The sequence below is a fragment of the Nerophis ophidion genome, linkage group LG07 (genome assembly GCF_033978795.1).
Source record: "Nerophis ophidion isolate RoL-2023_Sa linkage group LG07, RoL_Noph_v1.0, whole genome shotgun sequence".
NCBI lineage: Eukaryota > Metazoa > Chordata > Actinopteri > Syngnathiformes > Syngnathidae > Nerophis > Nerophis ophidion.
In genome coordinates, this window is record NC_084617.1 from 28403401 (window position 1) to 28419353 (window position 15953).

The 15953-nt window shown below is 38.7% G+C and overlaps 1 protein-coding gene across 3 annotated transcripts in view; it reads left to right on the top strand.

Annotated features, from left to right (window-relative positions):
• grin2aa (glutamate receptor, ionotropic, N-methyl D-aspartate 2A, a) overlaps positions 1 to 15953 on the top strand; it is a 472867-nt gene that overhangs the window by 439783 nt on the left and 17131 nt on the right. For all 3 annotated transcript variants that reach the window (XM_061905858.1, XM_061905859.1, XM_061905856.1), the window contains 2 exons: positions 1573 to 1662; positions 5920 to 6017. In XM_061905858.1, the coding sequence (XP_061761842.1) occupies positions 1573 to 1662; positions 5920 to 6017 (188 nt within the window). The remainder of the gene's footprint in view (positions 1 to 1572; positions 1663 to 5919; positions 6018 to 15953) is intronic.

Below are 15953 nucleotides of genomic sequence, written 5' to 3' on the forward strand. Positions count from 1 at the left end.
GGTCATGAGCTTTGGGTTATGACCAAAAGGACAAGATCACAGGTACAAGCGGCTGAAATTAGTTTCCTCCGCCGGGTGGCGGGGCTCTCCCTTAGAGATAGGGTGAGAAGCTCTGTCATCCGGGAGGAGCTCAAACTAAAGCCGCTGTTCCTCCAAATCAAGAGGAGACAGATGAGGTGGTTCGGGCATCTGGTCAGGATGCCACCCGACCGCCGTTTAGTGCACGCCCGACCGGTAGGACACCAGGGGGCAGACCCAGGACACGTTAGGAAGACTATGTCTCCCAGCTGGCTTGGGAACGCTTTGAGATCCCCTGGGAAGAGCTGGACCAAGTAGCTGGGGAGGGGAAAGTCTGGGCTTCCCTGCTTAGGCTGCTGCCCACGCGACCCGGCCTCGGATAAGCGGAAGAAGATGGATGGATGGATGTATATATTATTAATGTTGTAAATACATTTTTTATAAATCTAGAAAGGGTGTTCCTAAATTTATGACAAAAATAAAATATATACAGTATATATAGACATACTGTAATAACGTGAAGTAAATAATGAAGATTAAAAACCAATTACAAACAACTTAAAATAGGGTTTATCTCACAATGTGTCAACTTTTTTTTTATAAAATTGGGAACAATTTCTCATATTCTTTCTGTATCTCTAATACTGCAATATTTTCTCATAAAGTTATTAGTTTTTTATGTAAAATGATAATTTTTTTATAGCAAAATGGTGACATTTGTCATATAAAATTAAGACTTGTATCACAGTATTTTCAATATTTTTGTTGTTCTTGTAAAATAATGAAATTTTTTTATTAAAATTATGACATTTGTCATAATTTTTCCAAGTAAAATTTTGATTATTATTATGATATTGCCCACATTTTTTAAGTTTTCTTATACAATTGTGACTTTTGTCGAGTAAAATTATGACTCTTCTCATACAATAGCCAAAAATGTAAGCTTTTCTTCGAAAATTGTGACTGTTATTGAGTAAAATTCCAACTTTTATCGTAATATTGGACAAATGTTCAGTTTTTGTTGTAAAATGTTGGCTTGCGTTGATTATAATTACGACTTTTATTATAAAACTTTTTTCTTGTGGAATTCCAACTCATTTTTTACAACAAGCTTTTTTATGTTTGCAAAGTATGTATATATTATAATTTTTATTATATTATTGTAAATACAAGTCTTTATATATCTAGAAAGGCTGGTCCTAAAGAGGGAGGCATTTTTCGGTGTCTCAAGAAGGTAAGAAATACAAGAATGTGTGTGAGAACGAGGTTTGTGTTTGTTTAAAGTTTGTCGCCCCAAGTGCCTCTCAGGGCCCATTATCAGTCGAGTGTGTGTATTGACCTGCAGCCCCTCCCTCCTCTTTGTGTGTGTGTGTTGGCTAACGCTCTGATCCAAGTCCTGTTGGAAATGATTTAACGCCGAATTGATCGCCGCAAACACGTCGTTGTGGAAATCAATACCCCTGCTGCTCCCTGCCCGGCCCACGGACCTGTCATACTCACTCTTTGAATAGACTCACCCCAAACTCCTGTTTGTCTGATCCTCCGTCTTCGCAGGAAACTGGACGCCTTCATCTATGACGCGGCGGTGTTGAACTACATGGCCGGCAGAGACGAAGGGTGTAAGCTGGTGACCATTGGCAGCGGGTAACTCAACTTTGATACAGTATATGCGTTTATTTGACTTTCTGTTCAATGAGTCTGCTTCCATAGAACACCCCATGATGAGTATTCCTGTTTTATGTTGCCATTCCCATCTGAAATAATGTAATTTTTATGTCACACTTTTCACCTAAAACTTAACTTTTGTTGTTGTTTCTTCAGTGTACTAAACATCACCAATTTTATTACAAAATACAGATATTCATATTATTTTTATCTAATTTAAGCTGCTCCCGATACAAGTGGATTCGTAACGATATCAGCAGGAATAATCCGTACTTTTGTTTTTGAGTGTGTGTTGTCAGAAAGGGTTTGATAAAGTGAAATTAGTCAGAGAACCAAGGTAGGTATTCAAACACTAACCCTATGACAGACCTTTGATGTTTTTAAATTTAAGTTGAGTGGGAAATGTTTTTTTGACGACAATAATTCATGATGTGGTAAATTGAATGTTGCGTACACGTTTGGTACTGGATACTTGCTAATATGTTTCGGCTTTGGAGACTTGCGGTGTGTGCAAGTAAAGTGCAAGTAAAATGCAACTAAAAAATAATGCAAAAAAATAACAAGAACGGTTTCAGACTGGGCTCTTGGGGTGTGGTGTGCAGACTGAGGCCAAGAAAAGAAAACTCGATAGCCATAAACACACATAAACATGTTACACAGACACCACCAAACTTGCAACAAAAAAGGGGGAGGATTTGTAGGGGGAGTAAAAAAAAAAGGTCTATTCTGGACTGGGGTCTTGGGGTAGGGGGCACCAGACTGAGGCCAAGAAAAAAAACTTGATAGCCATAAGCACACAAAAACATGTTACACAAACACCACCAAAGTTGCGACAAAAAAAAAGGGGGGGGGGATTATTTAAAAATAATAATATATAGGTCGGTCGACTCTTGGGGGGGGGGCACTAGATTGAGGCCAAGAGAAAAAAACTTGATAGCCATAAGTACAAATTAACATGATACACAGAAACCACAAAACTTGGAACAACAAAAAAGGGAGGGGTGTTTGAATAAAGGGTTCAATTTCTGACTGGACTCTTGGGGTGAGTTGGTCCAGACTGAGACCAAGAAAAAAACTAAAACATGTTACACATAAACCACACAACTTGCAACAAAAAAAAGCAGAGGCGAGAGGGTCGGCGGGGGGATAACAAAAAACGGTTTCGGACTGGACTCTTGGGGATGGGGTGCCGACTGAGGCCACGAAAAAATAAACTTGATGGCTATAAGCATATGTCAACATGTTACACAGAAACCCAAAAACTTGCAAAAAAAGGGGAAACATGTAAAATGATAGATAGATAGATAGATAGATAGATAGATAGATAGATAGATAGATAGATAGATAGATAGATAGATAGATAGATAGATAGATAGATAGATAGATAGATAGATAGATAGATATTACTTTGTTGATTCCTTCAGGAGAGTTCCTTCAGGAAAATTAGAAGCAACACATTATATGTGTTGCTTCAAAACGTTTGACCCATCTTCCGGTAAATTAAGACTGACGCAATTGATACTGTGTCAGAGTTCAACAAAATTGTCAGCATAATTCAATAAAAAAAAAAAAAAGTTCAATAAATTCAAAAGCAAAAAATTAAGTTACATTAATTTAGTGTCAAAAAAAGCTTTCGTCACAAAGACAAATTAACCTTCAGGGAACAATATTACTGTGTCAACATAAACTAGTACCAACTATATATAGTTGCATACTACTTACACATACAAAGTCTCAGAGGCACAATTAGAAAGTATCCAGTAACAAACGTGTCCGCACCATTCAATTTACTGCATCATAAGCTTAATTCCATGATACGTTGTGATGACTAAATGTAATAAAGACACACATAAACCCCTATAGGACACCTATTATGCATGTCTAACTCGTGTGCTATAGTGTGCTTGGCTGGCGTGTAGCTGCTAGCTACTAGGTAGCTACTAAGTAGACCATAGCCACTCATGTTTACCTTTCGTAAATGACTTTAGCAAAATATAATAAATTGTGAGTTTATTGGAGGACAATAAGATGTAAGATATGTGATGTCTGCTTGTTCTTTAGCTGATATTGGAGGGTATCAATATGGTGGTGGACCTCAGTAAAAGGGTGTAAGTGCACGTTCATTCAGTCTGGACAACACATTGTGGTTAATGAAACGGAACTTTGTTGTTGTTGTTTTGGCGGAGGATGTTTTTGCCAGACTGGCCATCTGCTGCTGACTCCAAACAACTAACTTCCCTCAGCAGGATCTTAAGACCATGGGCCATTCCGGTCCAGGTTCTGTTGTCGTGGATTATAAAGCAAATTGTAAAAAAGAGCATTTGGATGCAAAAAGTTGAGCGAAACTGGCTGCTCATCAAGTTTCTGACCATTGCCTTGGCAAGTGAAAGTAGAATCCTACTTCCTGTCACCTTCTGACATTTGGTGTCATCATGGCTTCTTGCTGGGAAAAAGACTTCCTGTCTCTGAAGAAATTGTTCACACAGGTTCGAACATGATTCATCAATGATGCTGAAGTTTGCAGCATGGACCTACCCATAGGTTGAGGGCACTCTTCTTCTTCTTGTGTTCTTGGGTTCTTGTACCTTTTCTTCTCCTTCTTCGTCTTCTTCTGTGTGTTCTTCTGTTATGTCGCCTTCTTCTCTTTTACTACTACTTTTTCTTTTACTACTACTTATTTGTCTTCTTCTACTACTACTTATTCTTCTTCATCTACTACACTTCTTTTTTCACTAATTTTCCTACTACTACTTCTTCTTCTACTACTACTTCTTCTTCTGGTATGTCGTCTTTTTCTCTTTTTACTACTACTTCTTATTCTTTAACGACTACTATTTCTTCTACTACTATTACTTATTATTCTACTTCTTCTTATTCTTCTACTATTACTTAATGTTTTTATTATTATTCTTATTATTATTATACTTCTACTTCTTATTATTCTACTACTCTTTCTTTTTTTTCTTCCTCTTGTACTACTACTACTAATTATTCTTCTTATTCCAGTTCTTGCTCTACTTCTTCTGGTTTTTGTTCTTCTTTTTCATTTTCTTCTTCTGTTATGGTGTCTTCTTCTTCTTCTACAACAACTTCTTATTTTTCTACTACTTCTTCTTTTACTACTACTATTATTTCAACTTCTTCTACTACTATTATTTATTTTTCTTCTACTACTATTATTTATTCTTCTTCTACTACTACTTATTATTGTTATTGTTCTACTACTTTTTCTACTACTGCTCCTTCTACTTCTTTTACTACTATTACTTCTTCTTCTTCTACTACTATGTCTTATTTTTCTACTTACTCTTCTTCTTCTACTACTATTACTTCTTCTTCTCCTTCTACTACTACTTCATATTTGTGTACTACTTGTTCTTCTTTTTCTACTACTATTACTTATTATTATTTTTCTACTACTTCTTCTTCTACTACTACTTTTTCTTCGTCTACTACTTTTTCGTGTTTGGTGTGGGTTCACAGTGTGGCGCATATTAGTAAGAGTGTTAAAGTTGTTTATATCACAACCTTCAGTGTGGCCTGTATGGCTGTTGAACAACTATGCCTTGCAGTCGTGTACGTCCATCTTTGGAAGCCACATACAACATGTTACTGGGCTGGCAAACTGTTTGTACATGTTGTAGAAGGCGTCAAAGGCAATGGCTTCAAAGCACGTCCTTAATATTGTTATCTGAGTGACCATCAGCAGATATTCGCAAGAATGGATGCTTTGAAAATTCGGGAAGCTCACGGAAAATTTGGGAGGTTTGACAAGTGTAATTCTGTCAAGCGGAATTCATGTAAAAGTCGCGGGCCGAGTGTCTAAGACCTCTGGTTTACACTTAGCACAAAGCAAAAAAAAAGTCTTTATGCTGTGTTATTTCATTTTAAATTTCAAAAGAGTTTTGTGGCTCCCATTGTCTTCTTTATTTTGTGAACCGGGTCAAAATGGCTCTTTGAGAGGTAAAGGCTGCCGACCCCTGTCATAGGTCAATGTGAGGGTTCCTTATAGGTCTGTTTGTCCTTGAACAAATGCACATTTTGCTAGTTTCACTTCGCGACTGAAGGGGGAGCCCTGGAGCAAAACAGTATGTGATTTCAAATTCCAGCGCATGCCGTGTTCATTTATCACCAGTGACGTGTTGGCGCCCGTCTAACGTGTCTACCCGATCATGTGCGTGTGCGTATGCGGGTGTGTGTGTGTGTGTGTGTTTATTCGGACCTTGCTTCATTCAGGTACATCTTTGCCACCACCGGCTATGGCATCGCGCTGCAAAAAGGCTCGTACTGGAAGCGACAGGTGGACCTGGCGATTCTGGCCATCATCGGAGACGGTGAGGAACGCTCGCATGCAAAGTGTTGCACTCTCTCTCTCTCTCTCTCTCTCTCTCTCTCTCTCTCTCTCTCTTCTCTCTCTCTCTCTCTCACACACACACATACTGGTTATCATTTGGAATGGAGACCAAGTTTTTGATCATCACTTGTGGGGACCACCCTTTTTACAGGTTGTGGAGGCATTAAAAAAAATAGGTAAAATGGCCACTGCCCAGTTAGCTCATACACGTCTTTAAATCTCTGGATTGATGAAGTAATGTGCTGGGGACATTACTTTCTTACTGGGGACCCTGGGGAAAAAGTGTTGATATGGTTCATGGGGACAACATTTTAATATTTTTTGCATAATTTACACAAATTTGTAGTGACTACTGAGGACCATTTAAAAATACAAAACAAAACAAAAAAACAAGTTATATTTAATTTTGACAATATCCTCAGAATACAGCACTACAGCTATCCTCTTATGGGAACTTTCACCACTTAAATGTTAAAGAAAGTCCTGCATCTTCTGTGACATTACTGAAAACTGCTATTTAGCAGTAATGAAGTTGTCTGCAACTCCAACTACCATGTATAGAAGGATGGAACATTCTGAATGTGAATCATACATTAAGGTAATAATGTTTTATAATCCTGCTGTATGAAAATGTCATCTTAAGTCATACATGCCAACCCTCCCGATTTTCTCGGGAGACCCCCGAATTTCAGTGCCCCTCCCGAAAATCCCCCGGGGCATATATTCTACCAAATTTCTCCCGATCTCCGCCGAGACAACACATTTGGGGGCGTGCCTTAAAGGCAGTGCCTTTATCGTCCTCTACAACCTGTTGTTAAGTCCGTTTTCCTTCGTCACAAACAGCGTGCCAGTCTAATCACATCACAAATACGCTGCAATATACACCCCCGCTACCACCAAACCCCCGCACCCTCCCCCAATCCCCCAAATTCGGAGGTCTCAAGGTTGGCAAGCATGTCCTAAGGAACACTAAACTAGATTTTATTTTTAAAGTAAAGGTTTCTTTTTAGGGGACCTGTGTAAACAGAGCGATGTCCACATTAAATAAACATTGCCAGAACACAAACACACACACACACGTTCTTGTATTTGTGACCTTGTTGAGACCCGCAAAAAGTGCCTATTAACACACTATGCAAATATAATAAATATGTGGTGAAAAATTAGTTGTAATTTCACAAGAAAAAGGTCACCATTTCACAGAAAAAACTTAGAATATTGGCAGTGTTCTCCTAAAAGTTGTGATTGTACTCAACGCAAGTCAAAATATTACGAGAAAAACTGAACATTTGTGCAATAATTGCTATGGTTAACTGAGGAAGGTGACGGCAACAGACACTAGAAGATGTGTAGCTCTATATATTTATTATATATATTAACCAAATATATAATAATCAAACAATATAAATATAAACTGAGGAAATGGAGTGTGAACTAGATCCAAGAGTGTTTATGGTGTAAGACTATGTGTAGAACTTATCTGAAGTGTGTGTTACCAAGTGTTGAATGAGAGACAAGGAAGTCCAGGGGAAGAGAGAGATCCGTTTCCAAACAGGGGGTCAAGATCCAACAGGCAGTCTGGGAAGCAGGAGGAGAAACGAGGTATTGTCGAGATGCACAGCTCGACACGTGGAACAAAGTCAGACTGCAGAAAGCACGACAAGGGAAAACGTGAGATCATTTAAACACGGCGGAGAATAACACAGAATGCGAAGGAAAGTTTGCATAAAGCAGGATGATAGCTTACGATATGCCAAAAGAAGACTATACTCCGGCGAGCGATGGCAGGTTTTCCAGGCTTAAGAAGGCAGCTCCTTCAATACATGCAGGTGTGCTGATTGCTGGTGAATGAGTACAGCTGGTGGATGCTGCAGGCCGGGGACACGCACGGCGCGTCCCTGGATGTGCGCGCCCGTGGGCTTGTCATGAGGTGCGCTCAGTGGAGCGCACAGACGGATGAGTGCCGTTGGCAGGGGTCTGAGCCGTAACAATATTATGATAAAAGTTGTAATTTTACTCAATAACAGTTGCAATTTTACAAGAAAAGCGATACAAGTCAGAATTTTTTAGATGTCAAACGTCACCATTCTGGATGAAAAACTAATTATATCACAAATATAAAGTAATTATTTTATGAGAAAACCTGAACATTTGTGCATTTTTAGGATAAAAGTTGAAATTTTACACAACAGTTGCAATTTTACAAGAAAAGCTTAACATTTTGTCAATTTTATGAAAAGAGTCGTCATTTTACACGACAAAAGTCACAATTATATAAGAAAACAGTAAAATGTTGGCAATATTATTATAATAATCGGAATTTTAAAAAAAAATCACTATTTTACCAGAACAACCAAAACATTGGCTATATTGTGATAAAAGTCAGAACTGCACATAACAAATGTCACCATTTTTTATAAAAAAGTAATAATTTTACATAAAAAGTAACAATTGTATGAGGAAAATATTGCAATATTACAGAAGCAGAAAGAATTTCAGAAATTGCTCCCAATTTTATAAGAAAAAAAGTCAACACATTGTGAAAAAAGACTGCTTTTAATAAAAAAAAAAATATTTAGAATTTTTTGTGTGTAATTGTTTTTTATTATTCAATATTTATATCAAGTTATTGCAGTATGTCTCTATATACGTACATATTTATGCATTTATTTTGATACATTTTGGCGAAAGCGGGCTCATTTCAAATGTCTTACACACACTTGTTATTTCATATGTTGACTAGAGAGGGAGCACTTTTAAAAGCGACACACAGTCAATTTGAAAAATCCCTTATTTTTGGGACCACCCTCATGTTGATAGATTTCACCACCAGGGGTGCAAATGAGACACTATCTATTAGATGCAAAGCTTTTCTGTATTGGAACCATAATTTATGTCATTACGTGTTCACCGATCCAAATATGGAATGTACTTTTCCCTGTTGATGTCTCAAGAAAGGTAGAAATACAAGAACAAACACAGACACACACACACACACACACACACACACACACACACACACACACACACACACACACACAAAGTGTAGCCTGGTCTGCTGAAAACACAAAAGTGAGGCAGTGAAGTATAAATAGGCGTTTGATGTTATTCTGGACAAAAACAAGCGTCTTTAAAGCGAGCAAAGTAGGCAAGGACTTCTGATAGATCCACTCCTACACAACTCGATCTGTGCGTCTCTTACATTCGCAAAATTTCATTATTTTATTACCTCAGCCGTAAGGGGTACTGCACTTTTTTTGGAATCATTCAAAATCCCGATGTAAGACATGAACACATATGTATACACAAGTATATATACAAACCCTGTTTCCATATGAGTTGGGAAATTGTGTTAGATGTAAATAGAAACGGAATACACTGATTTGCAAATCCTTTTTAACCCATATTCAGTTGAATGCACTATAAAGACAAGATATTTGATGTTCAAACTCATAAACTATTTTTTTATTTTTTTTTTTTGCAAATAATAAGTAACTTAGAATTTCATGGCTGCAACACATGCCAAAGTATTTGGGGAAGGACATGCTCACCGCTGTGTTACAACATTTTTTCTTTTAACAACATTCAATAAATGTTTGAGAACTGAAAAAAATAGTTTTTGAAGCTTTGAAAGTCGAATTCTTTCCCAATCTGGTTTTATGTAGGATTTCAGTCCTTTAACAGTCCGGGGTCTCCGCTGTCGTATTTTACGCTTCACATTTTTGATGGGAGACGGATCTGGAATGCAGGCGGGCCAGGAAAGTATCAGCACTCTTATTTTTTGCGAAGCCACGCTGTTGTAACAATTGTCTTGCTGAAATAAGAAGGGGCGTCCATGATAACGTTGCTTGGATGACAACATATGTTGCTCCAAAACCTGTATGGACCTTTCAGCATTAATGGTGCCTTCACAGATGTGTAAGTTACCCATGCCTTGGGCACTAATACACCCCCATATCATCACAGATGCTGGCTTTTGAACTTTGCACCTATAAAAATCCGAATGGTTATTTTCTTCTTTGTTCTGGAGGACACCACGTCCTCTGTTTCCAAATATAATTTGAAATCTCCCGTCCAAAGGCTAAACCTAGTAACTCAATTCTAGCTGATTTTGAGAAAATAAAGGAAAACCAATCTATCTTGATGCTGTTTTACAAAGATCTACAAAGTCATCAAACGTATGGATGTTTTCTTGAGCTTTCATTTTCTTGCCGATTGAGCCATGGATTGAATCTGCTCTCATGAGTGTGTGCCCTTTCTCCAGATATTTTATCACAATCTCGGGTGGGCCCCATTCTGCGTTTGCACATTGGGCAAGAGCCGTGTACAGCGTCCAGTTTTTATTTTGACCTCCACAGTTATCTACCCAAAAGAGTATGCAAGGGGAAGAATCAAGAACAATACATTTAATGAAGGTGCTTGCAAAGTCCTGGGCCAATCTTCCAAATATCCCCTCGTGCCATAATATCACATAATCAGGTTGACCGTCGGCCCCATTCGTGCAAATGTCTCATTAAAGACAATAAGGCGACTGACAACGAAGTATCGATTGGTCCCTTGAGATACTAGGTTTTTTTATTGTATCTACGCGGTTATGTGGTAGTTCCTAGGTCCTGCCATGCGCGTAACAGCTTACTTACGCAACAAATTACAAAATCACATACACTAATGTAAAGCATATCACCTAGGAACTCAAAAATTTTTATCAGCTCAGTTTTGACCAAAATTAAGTTTCTGGGTTTTGCCTTTGGACGGGAGAAATGTGGACTCGTCAGATCAGAGAACACCTTTCCACTTTAGATCAGTCCATCTTAGGTGAGATCGGTTCCAGCCAAGCCGGCGGTGTTTCAAGATATTGTTGATAAATGGGTTTGGCATTGCATATTAGAGTTTTAACTTGCACTTACAGATGTAGCGACCAACTGTAGTTACTGACAGTGGTTTTATGAAGTGTTCCTGAGCCCATGTGGTGATATCATTTACACACTGATGTCGGTTTTTGATGCAATACTGCCTGAGGGATCAGAAGTCGGTAATATCATCGCTTACGTGCAGTAATTTCTCCAGATTCTCTGAACTTTTTGATGATTTTACGGACAGTAGATGGTAAAATCTCTAAATTCCTTGCAATAGCTCGTTGAGAAATGTTGTTCTAAAACTGTTCGACAATTTGTTCACAAAGTGGTGACCCTCGCCCCATCCTTGTTTGTGAATTACTTAGCATTTCATGGAAGCTGCTTTTATACCCAATCATGGCACCCAACTGTTCCCAATTAGCCTGCACACCTGTGGGATATTCCAAATAAGTGTTTGATGATCATTCCTCAACTTTATCAGTATTTATTGCCACCTTTCCCAACTTCTTTGTCACATGTTGCTGGCATCAAATTCTAAAGTTAATGATTATTTGCAAAAAAAATAAAAAGTGTATCAGTTTGAACATCAAATATGTTGTCTTTGTAGCATATTCAACTGAATATGGGTTGAAAATGATTTGCAAATCATTGTATTCCGTTTGTATGTACATCTAACACTATTTCCAAACTCATATGGAAACGGGGTTGGTAAAATGTAGTGAGAGACACTTTCATAACACTATGTAATATGTACAATATACACACTGCAAGTATACAGTATGTATAATGTGGTAACAGACACCTTCATAACAATATGTAATATGTACAATATACACACTGCAAGTAGGGCTGGGCGATATGGCATTTTATTAATATCTTGATATTTTTAGGCCATATCACGATACACGATATATATCTCAATAATTTGCCTTAGCGTTGAATTAACACTTGATGCATATAATCACAGCAGTATGATGATTCTATGTGTCTACATTAAAACAATCTTCTTCATACTGCCTTATTATATGTTCATTTTAAACTTTCATGCAGAGAGGGAAATAACAACTAAGTCCATCCATCCATCCATTTTCTTCCGCTTATCCGAGGTCAGGTCGCGGGGGCAGCAGCCTATGCAGGGAAGCCCAGACTTCCCTCTCCCCAGCCACTTCCTCCGGCTTTTCCCGGGGGATCCCTAGGCGTTCCCAGGCCAGCCGGGTCACATTGTCTTCCCAACTGTCTGAATAAGAACTAAGTCAATTTACCAAAACTATGTTTATTGAACAGTTATTAAGCAGTGACACAAACATTCATGTAGTTTCCAAAACAGAAAGTGCAAGATTGACGGATATTTTAAAACAAGCTATCAGTGCACTTTTGTGCTTGATGTCACTAAGATGACAAATTAAAACAACACTAAATTATAGTGCACGTTTTGTACTGAAAGCCACTACAATAGTTTAGAACAAATAAAGTGCACTTTTGTGCAAGATGTCACATAAGATATTTCAAAAACTGTAAGATAAAAATTAGCTGCATAATAGGAAATCAAATAGTGTATGTCCTTCACTATGTGGTAGGTTTCTGCGGACGTTATTTCCTTCTGTTGTTGACTTTTTTTTTCATACGGTGTTGATGTGGAAATGGTTGCTTCGCCATTTTATGGGTGTGGCACCGAACAGAGATGTTGATATGCGGAATTTAAGTACTCTTCATTCTCCAACCTTTCAAATGATGGTAATAAATTAGCAGTGAATCCACTTTTGTATCAACACTTTTGCCGCATACTTGACATATTACGGTATTCTGTTCAACATCTTCCCGCTTGAAGCCAAACCACTGCCAGACGATGGATCCCGTGCTTTTTTGCTTGGAATTAATTTTTCCTTAATTTTTTACCAGATTCTCACCTTCTCTCTTTCATATTACCACTCGCACCACTCCACTAGCATCACAGCTAACATTACCCATACTGCTCCGCGAGAGGATATGACGGTGCTAGCGGGTGTATAATATAGCCTAGAGTCATGGATGCATTGGAATTCTGGGTAATTCTTATGTTGCGTTTATAATGTGTTACAAAGCCAATGTTCTCCAGAAATGTGTTTGTTATTCTTGTTTGGTTAGGGTTCACAGAGTCTGGCGCATATTAGTAAGTGTGTAAAAAATGTTTTATATCACAACCATTAGTGTGATCTGAATGGTTGTGGAACAAGACCCCTGGTTTACACAGTAGAAGCAAAATAACAACAATTCCTCCACCAATTAGAAAATAACGGCAGGGAAAGTGCCACTCATGACGTCATGAAATTGATCCGGCGGTAAAAGTAAACATGTGCCAATGAATTTGGGGAGCGAGTTTTACCCGGCAGTAATTCAAGGCAGGCGCATGTTACATGCCTGGCGGCTATTCAAGGAAATACGGTATATATATATATATATATATATATATATATATATATAGATATATATATGTATATGTATGCACCCATCTATACATTACCCAAATTCCATGGACATCAGGAATTGTGGACTTTAGTTTTTATAGTCACGAACAAATAAAACAACCAACAAAACAGGGGTTAAAGTAATCAGTCTTGTCTTGTTGGAGATAACAATAGTCCAGTAACATGCATCCAACCATCCACCAAACGTGGCTTGTCCTCAGGGTCACAAGTAAGAGGGAGCCGAACACCCAGTTGCTTTTTGGGATGATTGTGAAGCTTTTGGGATAAGACTCAGGGATGGGTCAAATGCAGAGGGTAATTTCACCACAACTAGTGTGTGTGTGACAATCATTGGTACTTTAACTTGAATTTTTAAGCAGATGAAATTAGTGATAGTCGCAACAAGGAGAGATGTGGGTTCTCGAGCAAATGGGTGTTTGTGTAAATAAAGCTGTAGTCACTCACCAATAGCCAAATAAAGCATTGCATCACTTGGAAGTCGAGAAGTCAGCATTGCGCCACCAAAAAAAAAAAACAACTTTGATACGCATCGATACGAGTGGCATCAGGCGCTGAGAAGAGCAAACGGCCGTAACAAAGGCACAAAAAAGACAACGGTATTGTGGTATTGTCTCAAATATATACGGCTTTCCAAAATATACCGGTATTAACTATGAAACCGGTATACCGCTCAGCCCTAGTCCCAATTATCTTGGGGTCTAGTTCAAGACATCGACAGACTAATCAGTCGTGGTGAAAAGAGAGCTGAGCCAGAGCACAAAGCTCTCGATATGCCGCTCGATCTTTGTCCTGGCATCAACTATAATCACGAGCTTTGGGTAGAGATCAATTGGCTACAAGCGACCAAAGTTTCCTTCATAGGGTGGCTGAACTCACTCTTGGAGGAGCTTAGAGTTGAGCTGCTGCTCCTTCACGTTGACAGAAACAAGCAAAGCTGGCTTGGGCATCGGTTTTCGAAGCCATTGATGCCTCTCCAGCCGGAAGGGGGCCCTGTTTTAGACCTAGGACACACCAAAATAGGTTTTTGGAACTCCAAGAGGCGACTTAAAGACCTACGCACTCCAAAGCCAGTGAAGCTGCCTTGTTGTGTAAATGGTAAATAAAAACACAGAATACAATGATTTGCAAATCCTTTTCAATTTATATTCCATTGAATAGACTGCAAAAACAAGAAATTTAACGTTCCAACTGGAAAACTTGGTTATTTTTTGCAAATATTAGCTCATTTGGAATCTGATGCCTGCAATATGTTCAAAAAAAGCTGGCACAAGTGCCAAAAAAGACTGATAAAGTTGAGGAATGCTCATCAAACACTTATTTGGAACATCACACAGGTGAACAGGCGCATTGGATATAAAAACAGCTTCCATGAAATGCTCAGTCAAACAAGGATGGGGCAAGGGTCACCACCAACATTTCTCAACCAGCTATTGCAAGGAATTTAGGGATTTCACCATCTACGGTCCGTAATATCATCAACAGGTTCAGACAATCTGGAGAAATCACTGCACTTAAGCAATGATATTACGGACCATCGATCCCTCAGGCGGTACTACATCAAAAAGCAACATCAGTATGTAAAGGATATCACCACATGGGCTCAGGAACACTTCAGAGAACCACTGTCAGTAACTACAGTCTGTTGCATCTGTAAGTGCAAGTTAAAACTCAACTATCCAAAGCGAAAGCCATTTATCAACAACACCCAGAAATGCTACTGGCATCGCTGGGCCCGAGCTCATCTAAGATGGATTGATGCAATGTGTAAAAGTGTTCTGTGGTCTGACGAGTCCACATTTCAAATTGTTTTTGGAAACTATGGACGTTGTGTCCTCCGGACCAAACAGGAAAAGAACCACCCAGATTGTTGTAGGCGCAAAGTTTAAAAGCCAGCATCTGTGATGGTATGGTGGTGTATTAATGCCCAAAGCATGGGTAACTTACACATCTGTGAAGGCACCATCAATACTGGAAGGTACATACAGGTGTTGAAGCAACATATGTTGCCATCTAAGCAACGTTATCATGGACGCCCCTGCTTATTTCAGCAAGACAATGCCAAGCCACGCGTTACAAGAGCGTAAGCAGTAAAGTAGTAAAGAAGTGCGGGTCTTAGACTGGCCTGCCTGTAGTCCAGACCTGTCTCCCATTGAAAATGTGTTGTGCATTATGAAGCCTAAAATACCACAGTGGAGACCCCAGACTGTTGAACAACTTAAGCTGTACATCAAGCAAGAATGGGAAATAAATCCACCTAAAAAGCTTCAAAAAATGGTCTCCTCATTTGCCAAACGTTTACTGGGTGTTGTTACAAGTGGTAAAAATGCCCTTGTGACAACTGTTTTGCAATGTCTCGCTGTCATTATTATTTGCAAAAATAAATTTAGTTTCACAGTTGGAACATTAAATATCTTGTCTTTGCAGTATATTCAATTGAAAAGGATTTGCAAATCATTATATTCTGTTTTTATTTACCATTTACGTAACGTGCCAACTTCTCTGGTTTTGAGTTCCGTAGAAGTCACGGATTTCGTACTGATACTGTTGGCGTGCGACCTGGATAGATGGAAGTAAGAATGTTGTTTTTGGAAAGTG